This window comes from Muntiacus reevesi, chromosome X (genome assembly GCF_963930625.1).
Source record: "Muntiacus reevesi chromosome X, mMunRee1.1, whole genome shotgun sequence".
Classification (NCBI taxonomy): Eukaryota; Metazoa; Chordata; class Mammalia; order Artiodactyla; family Cervidae; genus Muntiacus; species Muntiacus reevesi.
Genome location: NC_089271.1, coordinates 86066505 through 86079216, shown reverse-complemented (window position 1 = coordinate 86079216; position 12712 = coordinate 86066505). Strand labels below are relative to the sequence as shown.

Genomic DNA, 12712 nt, shown 5'->3' with positions numbered 1-12712 from the left:
AGGGGAATTGATATTTATCGAGTGCCTGCTATATCACGCACCATGCTGGGTCCTTTAAATACATGGCATTATTTAATTCTCATACTACTAGTTAAACATCAGCCTTTCTTATTTTATAGATGAGAAAATTCAGTCTCAGAGGTTACTAGTATCACAGCTGAAATACAAATATGTGACTCCATTCGCCCTGGGCTTTTCCCACTATACCACAATACCTTGAGAAACTCTCTAACGGATTTTATATTAACCTGCACGTATCAAACTTCACTTTGCTCATTTGTAAAACAGAGTTCGGTTTAATCATTTCTAAGGTCCAGATGGACTCTAAAATTTTATGAAACATATAATTCTTATGGGACTCAATACAAATACATCAATAAGTAAAACAATAAATGCTCAATACAAAATGTGCAAAGAAGTAGAGGAAGAAGTTCACAGAAAAAGAGGTTAAAATTGCCTTTGAAGAGAAGAAAAACTACTACACTTTAAGGAGTAAAAATTATAACATGGATGATTTGCCATTTACCTCTGAGATAGGCAAAGGTTGTAGGCAAACAGGTACTCATATATTTTAGATGTAATGCTATAAATGAATACAAACTCTCTGGAAGGAAATTTGGCAATATCTATCAAAATTTCATTTCATCTAAGAATTTCACTTCTAAAATTTATCCTACAAATAAGTCCTATGTGCACAAAGATACATATGTAGATACATGTTCACTGCAAAATTGCTTGAAATAGCAAAAGACTGGAAATAATCTCAATATCCATTAATAGGTAATTGGTTACATAAATTCAGACAGGGACTAAATGACAGAATTCTACGCATGGTGTAAAAAGAACACAGTAGATAAACATAAACTACTGTGGAATAATATTCAAATATATAAAGTGAAAACAGAAAGAAGGAAAAAACAAAAAGTGATAAAAACACATATACTTCTATAGGCATAGACTATTTCTAGGAGGCAATATGAGAAATCAGTAAGAGTGTTTTTTTCTGGGGAAGAAGCTGTAAGTCTGGGATTGAAGGGATATGTTTACCATGCATATTTTTATTGTTATTACTAATACCTTGATATAAGCATATTTTAGTTTTTCAATTGAAAAAAACAGATTATAATAAATAGTAATCTCTGGAGTCCTTGAAGAATCTTTTAAATGTGAAGTTTACAAGAGCAAATGAAGGAAAAAAAAGCTTTAGCAGGAATTTTTTAAATGTCAAAATTCTTCAGAATACTCTAGTTCACCCCAGATTTCTGTGTATGTGTGAGCTTCAATCTATGAGGAACAACAGATACAGCACAAGCGCCTCCATTGCATAAAATAAGCTAGAGGGGCTGAACAGGAATAATTTTCACCTCCCCCACTCTCTCTCTAATCTTCCAAAATTCACATTCTCACATTCCAGGGCATGTTGTGACAAATCAGACAAATGAATGGTAAAGGTGCTAATTCCAAGGGCATGGGCGTGTGGAATATATCAATTTCTTAGTTGTAAAAACTCACTCAGGCTGAAAAAACCTCCTACGCTTAAGTAAGCTATCAGTTCTGAAATAATTAGCAAAGTAGCAATGTTAAAATAGCAAAAGTTCACAAATCATAATGATTCATTATGAGATTGAGAAGTTTCCTACATAGTACCAAAATTAGGTGTGCCATTCATAGAGGTTAAGGACCTAATCATAAAAAAGGTGCTCAATTATCAATCAGTAAAATATATTTATTAGTGACCAGATTTTGATATTATTCCAGAAAAATCTGCATATAGAAAAAAGTATAAAATTTCCTTAGAAACCAAATGGATTATTACAAACGTAAGACCGTATAAGCACTATGAAACCAGTCTTACTTCAATTTCATGAAAACTTCTGAGTCCTTACTATTCTGTTACATTATTTTCCCTTACACAGTTAATCAACAAATTCATCACCTTTGCTTCTCAGTAAAGATGATAACTTTATAACGGAGGAGTGTAAACAATAAAAAATTAAAACATTTTATTTTAAATCATAAAAATAAAACCCATATTTCCAGTTGAATATTAATACTTATGCAAAATAAAATTTAAAGGAAAAAAACCTATCATTTTTTAGTTGCTGGGTAAAATATAGTTAATAGGTCAATCTAATATATTTGACTCTGACTCCAAACTATACACCTACACATTACCGGAAATTTTTAGCAAAGCACTGAATTCAACAAATCAGAACAAGAACTTTATATTAAAAAATAAAACATACCTTTCATCTGGGTAGCAAAATTCAGTGCCAATTTTGCAAAGAGATCTGGATTTTCAAACTTCTCCTCCTTAACTTTCAACCAGAAACAATTCTCAGACAATTCTTTGGGTTCAATCTGAAACAAAAATAACAAAGAGAGGTCTCTAAATTATTACTGTGCATTAATTTTTTCAAAGAATTTACTTTCACCAAGGTTGAATGACATTACCTTTATTCATCAACCTACTAAATCAATTTCAGGATCTATCGAAACAACACTTTCTAAGTAAACATCATTAGGAATGTCACAGACTTCTATTGGTGTACAGAAAAGTACACAACAGCAATAGGCCATGTAGCAAATTACATTTTAAAAAATCTTCTACTTGAAGGAATCTTAAAAAATAATTGAGTAAATCCCTCCCCTCAACTTACATACATTCTTCTTGCTCCTGGAATTTTAATAATGGGGAAACAGACTGAGAAGAATAACTCTCCCATGTTTACTGACTAGGTTGCAGACAATAACCATAACAGCTGACAATTACATACCTCCTATGTGTCAAGCACTCTTTTAAGTGATTTCACATATTAATTCATCTCATCTAATCCTCTGAATAACCCTCTGAAGCAGGAACTGTTATTATCTCCATGTTAAAGATGAGGAAACTGAGCCCTAGGATGCTTCAGGAGCAGCCCAAGCTAGTAAATGGCAAAGATGAGATTTAAACTCGGGCAGCTTAGCTATGCAGAATTGTGCTCTTAGCCACTGCACAGAAATCCAATATTAGAACTGTGCATCTTCCACTACATATCATGTTTTGTGAGACTGTAAGTGCCATTACACTGTATGCTTAACTGCCAAATGAGCATATCATGACATTTACACACAGATAACTGGGCCAGCAACTTCTGGATCCTATAGTTTGGTTGATCATGTGTAATAAAAAATAGCTACATTCCAAAAACATTTAGATCTCATTTACTCTTCTGAGCAAAGCACAAATAACTGATTTAACCATTATTCTGATTAAACCAATTTAATATATAGATACTGTCAGATATCACTGATATGTTCTTGGAATAGCCATTTCCACAGATGATGGTCTACGCAACTCTATTTTCATTACATTTAGTTCCTACTGAATGGTGACTGTGTCAATGTAGATAATAAGTTTTTCATAAGACATTCAATAAATCTTTCAGACATCATATAAAAATATAAAAAACAATTACTTTAATGTCTACACTGAATACTATGAGCGATTCCACACTATCTGAAAGTTTAAAACTAAAACAAAATTTCTAAGAACAAAAATAACTAAGATAAAAGGGCTCATTAATAAAAAGGTTATATTTAAGAATGTTATAGCAATTAGTTAGCAATGGTAAAAGAATCAAAATTATTTTTTGTATACCATTTTCATTTTGATTTACCTTTCGCCTTCTATGTTAATTTCAAGTTACCTGTGGAGTTTCCAGTTCTCTAGTTATGAAAGATGAACATAAGATGGGGAACTCACAAGCAAAAGCAAAAGAATCAATGGTCATGTTCTCAAATGTTACATGGAGTAATTTTGTGACCTCCCATTGACTGTAGCCTGCCAGGCTCCTCTGTCCACAGTACAGACATGACTTAGCAACTAAACAACCACAACAACATATAGCAATACCGTCATTCACACGTTAATGACCAACTATGGCTAGACAAAGCCAAAAAACTATAATCATAGCATTACCTTTGACCAATTGATCCTCTTCATGGACACCTCAGGTGTATATACTTTTTTCTGCTTCATTCCATATGGCAGATCAAGGGCTATTCCCGGAGGTGGAGGAACTCCTCCAAGGGGAGGTGGCGGAGGAGGTCCCCCAAACAGCGGCGGTGGTGGTGGTATTCCAGGCATCCCAGGTAAAGGAGGTGGAGGAGGGGGACCTACTCCGGGTAGAGGTGGTGGAGGTGGAGGTGGAGGTGGGGATGGCCCAGCGCCTGGCAATGGAGGTGGTGGAGGAGGGCCTGGAATTCCTGATGAACCATGTCCCTGAAATATACAATAAACCAATGGTTATTTAAATGTTTACAGAACAGCATAGTAGCAAAGAAAACTAATCAGTAGACATTTGTGGTTGGGTTGTTTAAGATTTATTTAATTTTGACAACATCTAAAGGCTTACTAGTGAGCTTCCCTGGTGGCTCAGATGGCAAAGAATACGCCTGCCAATGCAGGAGACCTGGGTTCTATCCCTGGATCAAAAAGATCCCCTGGAGGAGGAAGTGGCAACCTACTCCAATATTCTTGCTTGGACAATCTCAATGGACAGAGGAGCCTGGTGGGCTTGGTTGCCTAGAGTCAGACAAGTCCAGGGTTGCCTAGAGTCAGACAAGATGGAGCGACTAACACACAAGGGCTTAAGAGTACATGAAAAAGACTTGCACAGATATTTGATAAACATTATAAACCCTGAAGAATGACTAATTTTGCTAATATACTAAGGCTAGGAAAGGTGGCATGCTCAAAGATTTTGTGAAATACTGCTTCAAAATAATGAAAACTTACCTTTCATTATAAATTTATGAAAAGAAGAAGTACTCTGTATGGTTTGAGCCTGCTGGCCTAGTTGGTATGAACTGTCGCTATTGTTTAGTCACTCAGTCATGGCCAATTCATTGCAACTCTGTGGACTATTGCCTACAAGGCTCCTCTTCCCATGGGATTTCCCAGGCAAGAATACTAGAATGGGCTGCCATTTCCTTATCCAGGGTATCTTCCCAATCCAATGATTGAACCCTCATCTCCTGCATTGGCAGGCAGATTCTTTACCACTGAGGCACCAAAGAAGCCACATTGGTATGAATATAAGATGATTACTACAAAACAATAGATTTGATTCCTTTGGGTCCAATTAGCTTTACACAAAGTATCTGTCTCATAGCACTAGTAACTTAGCTGTCTTCTAATACCAAGAATTAACACAAAGTAACTTCCATTTACTTATTTAGAAAAGGCAGAGGAACCAGAGATCAAATTGTCAACATCTGTTGGATCATCAAAAAAGCAAGAGAGTTCCAGGAAACCACCTGCTTTATTGACCATGCCAAAGCCTTGGACTGTGTGGATCACAACAAAATATGGAAAATTCTAAAAGAGATGGGAATACCAGACCACCTGACCTGCCTCCTGATAAGTCTGTATGCAGGTCAAGAAGCAACAGTTAGAACTGGACATGGAACAACAGATGGGTTCCAAATTGGGAAAGGAGTATATCAAGGCTGCATATTGTCACCTTGCTTATTTAACTTATATGCAGAGTACATCATGCAAAATGCAAGACTGAATGAGGCACAAGCTAGAATCAAGATTGCCAGGAGAAACACCAATAACCTCAGATATACAGATGACACCACCCTTATGGCAGAAAGCGAAGAAGAACTAAAGTGCCTCTTGATGAAAGTGAAAAGGAGAGAGAAAAATTTGGCTTAAAATTCAACATTCAGAAAACTAAGATTATGGCATCTGGTCCCATCACTTCATGTCAAACAGATGAGGAAATAATGGAAACAGTGAGAGGCTATTTTTCGGGGCTCCAAATCACTGCAGATGGTGACTGCAGCCATGAAATTAAAAGATGCTTGCTCCTTGGAAGAAAAGCTATGACCAACCTAGACAGCATATTAAAAAGCAGAGACATTACCTTGCCAACAAAAGTCTATCTAGTCAAAGCTATGGTCCTGTAGTCATTTATGGGATGTGAGAGTTGGACCACAAAGAAAGCTGAGCCCCGAAGAATTGATGTTTTTGAACTGTAGTATTGAGAAGACTCTCGAGAGTCCCTTGGACTGCAAAGAGATCCAATGAGTCCATCCTAAAGGAAATCAGTCCTGAATATTCAATGGAAGGACTGAGGCTGAAGCTGAAACACCAATACTTTGGCCATTTCATGCGAAGAACTGACTCACTGGAAAAGATCCTAATGCTGAGAAAGATTTAAAGGTGGGAGGAGAAAGGGTCAACAGAGGATGAGATGCTTGGATGGCATCACCGACTCGATGAACCTGAGTTTGAGTAAGCTCCGGGAGTTGGTGATGGACAGGGAATCCTGGTGTGCTGCAGTCCATGGGGTCAGAAAGAGTTGGATAGTCAGGAAGCATTTAACAAAAAGCTTCCTGTGTGCAGTTTTGGATCTGTCAGGAATCCTCTGGCCCTTATTGATTCCTGAATACTCAGGAATTAAGAGGAGAGGCACGCCTTTCCTCGGGCTGAGGAATCCAGGAATTTCTCATTACAGTGATAAGTACCCTCTTCCTTCTTATGAAAAGGTGATTGCAACTCTCTCTTTGATAGGGGTCATCTTATGTTTTGTAAGTCTGGAATTTTAATCTTTGTCTTCGCTGAGAATAACCACCTTGTAAGACAGTATATATGCTCACGCCATGTTGATTAAAACACCTTTGCTCCATCACAGCTTCGGTCCCCGTGTCTGTCTGTTTGTCTTTCTTTCCTTCTTTCTTTCTTCTCTCTGTCTCTCTATCTCTGTCTCTGTCTCTCTCTGTCTCTGTCTCTCTGTCTCTCTCTCTCTGTCTCTCTCTCTCTCTCTCTCTCTCTCTCTTTCTAGCTAATTCCTTGGAGCGCGGAGGCCCGCTGAGCTCACTTTCCTGTCCGGGCTTCTAAGACCCTCTCGAGAAGGCGCACTGCGCCTTCACCCACTCGAGAGGGCGCCTGGTGCCTACGTGCAGCAGCGCGAGCCCTAAGAACAGGGCTCTATTGGCTTTCCGCATAAACCAGGGGATACCAGCCTCTTTCTCTCTCTTCCTTTCTTATCGTCGACTCCCGACCACCAGGTTCCGGTCCATTAAAGGACCAACAGGACACGACTGAGTGACTGAACTGAACTTCCATTTGCATCCAGGTTTATCAATGTTTTTACATCTATTATTTCTTTTCATCCTTATAATGTAGGTTGGGCATTTTTATCTCACTCACCATTAACTCACTTGTTATACATGAGCAAACTGTAACTGCAAACAGGTTCAATGCCTAATCAAAGGTTGCACAGCCTGAAATGTGATTAAGATTTACATGTGGTTCTTTTCATATCTAATGCAGTCCTCTTTCCACTAAAACAGACTAGCTCCCCATGAATGAGTGTCAGTTGTCTTGAGGGGAATTAATAGATTGCAGTATGAGGAGATTACAACTTGTTTCTCCCACCAGAAAGGAACTTCAAGCTCATTCTCTAATAATGATGCATGACAGCTAACGAAGATCATCCCATTCCACACTGTCCACTTTTTTGATAATTAATTTGGAACTGTTTCTTTAAACCATTACTGATCACAATGGTCCACTTTTGAAAATGAATATAAAAGTGAATTTGATAATTGTAAACTTTCCTAAGAAACTCCTCCAAAAGAATACACATCTTCTGCAATCCAGATATGACATTACAATAACTGAATGAAAAGTTTAAAATTATTAACATACGTTGCTATACTATTATTATTTGGGGAGAAGCTCTTCTAATCATTCCTAATATGAATTTCCACCATGGACTACTTAACTGAGCTAAGCAAACTTAGAAATATCTTTACATAATGAATAATTGGAAACCTATTTTTGAATAATCAGTTTTAAAGGACTGGCCCATCTTCAAGATTGTTAAAAACGAACAATCATAGGTAGAAAAAAAATGTTTCTAATATTTAATGCACATCATCCAAATATTTTATTCATATATATGGTTATGTGCGTATATACAGACATACAACTAAAGTGTTTATACACTTAAATGACAATCCTCTCCTGGAATGCAATCCCCTCCTGAGATTAGGAAGGATAGGAATAAAATATGTAAAATTCTTTTAATTTTATTTTTAATGTGGCAAAACTATAGAACAGTCTGACTTTCCAATCTTGATTGAGATATCAAAGAAATTCTGGGAAAAATTAATATAATCTTTCTGAAAAATTCAGTAAATTAGAAATGTACCCTACAAGTTTTGTGTATAAATGAATTTGTTGAATAATTTGAATATAAATGTGTATCCTATTTTTCTAATTAATAGACAGCAAAATGAAAGTAATACTTTTATGTAAACATCAAGTTTTGTCTCTATGAGATCATTATGATATGAAACTTGTGTAATTACAAAAATGCTATTACTTTAAAATAGCTCTTTTTTTAATCAAGCTAAATATTTACTACCCAAGCTAAATTTAACAAATTTAATTAAGAAAATCTCCAATGTTTCTATAAAATACCATCCAGCCTTTAAAAATCAAATCATATGAGCCCTTTTCTTCCCTCCTACGAACAATTAATTAGGAATAGAACAACTAAATGAGACCACAATAGAGAATTAAGAATTGAATAAACAAATAAACATTTACTATTTGACACAATGTAAGGTGCACTACAAGTTACTGAAGATCAGTTAATGATAAATAAGCAAGTACATGACTAAATGCTAAGGCCCTGTGCTAGGTGTAGTCAGGACTTTAATAAGAACAGAAAGTAAAGACACTGTCCTCAAGGCGCTTATGCTGATTTGAGTATTCTACAAAACTCTAAAACTAAAAGTGTTAGTTGCTCACTTGTGGCTGACTCTTTGAGACCCCATGGACTGTAGCCTACCAGACTCCTTTGTCCATGGAATTCTCCAGACAAGAATACTGTAATGGGTAGCAATTCCCTTCTCCAGGAGATCTTACCAACCCAGTGATCAAACCCAAGTCTCCTGCATTGCAGGCAGATTCTTACCATCTGAGTCACCAGGGAAGCCCAAAAGTGAAGTTCAAAGAAATTCCCGAACAAAGTTTTGGGTGACGCTTTTCAAAGTCTGTCACACTGAGCTATTCTCGAAAGGTGATGTTTCACTGGCAAGAAGCAAGGAAGGGAGGGCATTTGAGAGTGAATAACTGAAGCCAGCATTTCTCAACTAAGTTCCATGGACACTATTTTGCAGGAGATGTTAATAGGTGTTCTAAAATAAAGGATTCCTTGGCTAAAAGAATTTGGGAAACTGTAGGAAAAAGAGACAGGTTTCTTCAACGTAAGCCATCTCAGACCCTTAAGTATGCTAATGAGAATAATCAATCTCCAAGAAGCACACTTTCAGTGTACCAAATTTACTGGACTATGGAATGCTTTCCTCCTGAAAAACCTATTAGCATCTCTGTAACTAATGCTGGGAAATGCTGGCAGAAGGAAATGTGTGGAGAGGGTAAATTCTAAATGTGAAGGGAAAAGAGGTGACTTAGCTGCAAGAAATGATGGAGTTAACGGAACAGAGATGAGGCTGCAAAGGGGAGATAACGGGGAGTCCAGGATAGAAGAGCTTCAAATTCCTAGTAAGGAGATTTTTTTCTTTAATCCTGAATGCAACAGGCAACCATTGAACATATTAAAGCCTGAAGTGACAATAATTAGGGAAGTGTTTTAAGAAGATTAAAGACCATAGGCAGGGCAGAAAGTTAGGAAATACTGCAATATTCCAGGAAGGACAGAATGAAAGAGCAGCCCTCAGGAGTTCTGGGTTTTGATGCAAAGGAAAAGAAAAGAGAAAGAACTGACATAAAACCGTGACCAGCTTAATCTATCTGGAGGCAAACAAAGGCCAAGACAACTCTGGTTTCACAATCAAAAAAACTGGTGGTAAATTTTAAATAAATAAGAATGGAGACCAAGCTGGTTTGAGGAAAGAGAAGTGAAGTAAAATCTCTCAGTCGTGTCGGACTCTTTGAGACCCCATGGATGGGACCACAAATAATGGGTTGGATTTCAACATGCAACAGGACCTACCTATGGGTAATGTGGAGTACACTGGTGACTTCTGAAGTCACTTTTAAAATAGCCTGACAGAAACAGACCTAGTCAATCAACAAACATCTACTATGCTAAGAACTAAATTTATATTTCTTTATATTCATTTAAAAACTATGTTGTGCTGAAATTACTTAATCAGCTCTATAATTTAGACATCATAGTTAAGATTTTAAGTGTATATGGGGGGGTTTCTCATAGGGAATATAGGGGGAAATGTAAAGTTTATAGATCTTGAAATTATGGTAGTCAAGATTTAAAGAGATCTCAAAAAGCTTTGGGCATAATTAAAATTAATGAGCATTTCCACATTCCTTTTTAAAGAAAATACTAAGCACTCAACTTTTCAAATCATCATGAAAATTTCATCTCAAAAAGAGTCTTGCTTGTGTAATATATTCTGTTAAAAATATCCAGGGCAGTTTATGCAATGAATGCCTTATTTTTATTCAAACATTAAGATGATTTATTGTCCTAGAAAATCAAATCTGTAGTTATTTCGGTTAAAAATGGGAAACTGCCAAAAAGTCTGCTTCCGGTCACAGTTTTCCTCCCATCGAACAAGATAAGTTTCTACCATCGAACTCACTGTGACATGACACAAAAGTCTGTATCTTGTCTCATTACCTGGGTTCGAAGTTGCTGGATTTCTGTTTCAAGTTCTTTGATTTTTTCTTCTCTTTTTTGAAGCTCAGCTTGAGCTTCCTGTCGAGCCGTGAATTCTTCATCGAACTGCAATGATCATCACCATAAATGTACACTTAGTAATGCAATTTTGAGGAAGCTTTAAACATTATGTATTAAATAAGTGGGGTGTCATTTGCTTCTTAAATTTCCAAGGTCACTCAGAAAATCAGAGCTCTTGATTATTTTTATGGCAATTAAGCACCTCTGTGGAGATAGGGTGTTAGTAGAGGAGAAATATGTCCCTAACACAAGGTAAATAAACCCATTTTCACTTCTGGAAAAAAAAATACAAAACAAAACTTTAAATGCTTGACTAAGAAGGCTCTCTTCATATACATTTTTGTTGTTTTGTTATTGAAAGCTAAGTTTTAGAATTGTGGTTTTTTTAACGTTCCATTCCATACTTTTAAGTGTATTTAATTAGAAAATGAAACCTAAAAATTAGGCATCAAGCAATCCAACTCTTTAAAAATATATTTAATCCTGAAAAGAGATAACACTTCTAGAGTGCTCACATGAATGCATATTAATACAAAATAGACTATTTGCATTACAGTCTTAATTGTAGTAAAATAATTCAAAAAGTGATTCTCCACAAAATCTGACAGTAGAATGATATATGCCATAACAGCACTGTCATTCAGACGGTTAGCCAAAACACTTGTATAGAATGTTATAATAGGGCAAATGAAAGGTTCAGTTACAGAGTGGTAAACCAAAGAGACCATCAGATGGTGACTATCCTCTTACTGCAGGCTGCCCAGCCCTTACCTCAGTCAGATCTCTGACCCAAATAAGCCTACATACTATAAGTGAATACCACTCATGTCCAGCTATAGAACATTTACCCTTTAGTGCATTGTCACCGTCACTTCAAGTCATTTAGAAGTCAACACATTATTCCAATACGTTATTTATGTTTTTTAAAGTGATATATTTTACTGCTGAGAACTGTCTTTAGAGTTTGTAGAACAATTAAAAAAGTGAGTCCACTGTCAATAAATATTCCTCCTCATAGTAGATTTGACGTTTGGAAATTATAAAATGCTATTCAGATCCAGTCTGAAGAAAGAACAAATTGGATAATAGTGTTTGGGTCAAACCTGCTTAACTACTTACTTCTCTTATTCATCTCTATTTGAATCCCAGGAAAATGTCCCACAGAGGTGGGTCCAAATCATTTCTAATCTCTTTACATTCCAAACCTATCCCAGATCCTTCAGTGTCAGCAAATGACCTTATTTCCTAGGTCACTGAGAACGTGGAGCTTTTTCAACTTCATTAGTCTCCCTGTTAAGATTGATCTGAATTTACACTATCAGATTCCTTACCAGAGTTATCTCTGTGCTTCTCAAACATGCTGTTCACACCAGCACACTGTATACAATTTTGCTCTACAAATGGTTTATTAGTACACTTAAGGAGAGGCACACAATATTTCTGCTTATAAGTTAAAATGATCTTTATCTGTAAACCCATAGAGTAGGAATAGGAGAAGCCTGAGTTACGTGAGCTGGAAGACTTCTTACGAGTCCACTAACCTTATTCTCTCCTTTTCATGATGAAGAAATTAAGATCCAAGGAGAGTAAATGGCTTACTTAAAGTCACAGCTAATTAGCAGAAATGCTGAGATCAGATCTTATAACTACTGCTTCTCATTCTAGCTGCTCCCACTCCACCCCCCACCCTTTTTTTTTTTTTTTTTTTTTTTTTACTACTTTGTACTGCCTCTTCAAATCACCCTGAATAAGAGAAGGCATGCAGACAAGAACTGGGAAACCATACAAGATTTCATTCTAAATATTGGTGAGAAAAATATAAATAAATAAAAATAAATTTTGGTGAGTAGAATGAAGCATCAAACACTGAAATTTCTTTATTATTTCAGGACTCCTTTTCCAATAATAGATGCTTACAGAAATTTTTACCAGATAGATCATCACAACTTGCTCCAGTCTTGTGGTGTCTAATCACAGCA

The 12712-nt window shown here is 36.4% G+C and overlaps 1 protein-coding gene across 2 annotated transcripts in view; it reads right to left on the bottom strand.

Annotated features, from left to right (window-relative positions):
- The window catches only part of DIAPH2 (diaphanous related formin 2), a 969789-nt gene that overhangs the window by 645247 nt on the left and 311830 nt on the right, over positions 1-12712 (bottom strand). For both annotated transcript variants that reach the window (XM_065914818.1, XM_065914819.1), the window contains 3 exons: positions 10674-10778; positions 3965-4267; positions 2247-2361 (listed from right to left, as the gene is read on the bottom strand). In XM_065914818.1, coding sequence (XP_065770890.1) covers positions 2247-2361; positions 3965-4267; positions 10674-10778 — 523 coding nt within the window. The remainder of the gene's footprint in view (positions 1-2246; positions 2362-3964; positions 4268-10673; positions 10779-12712) is intronic.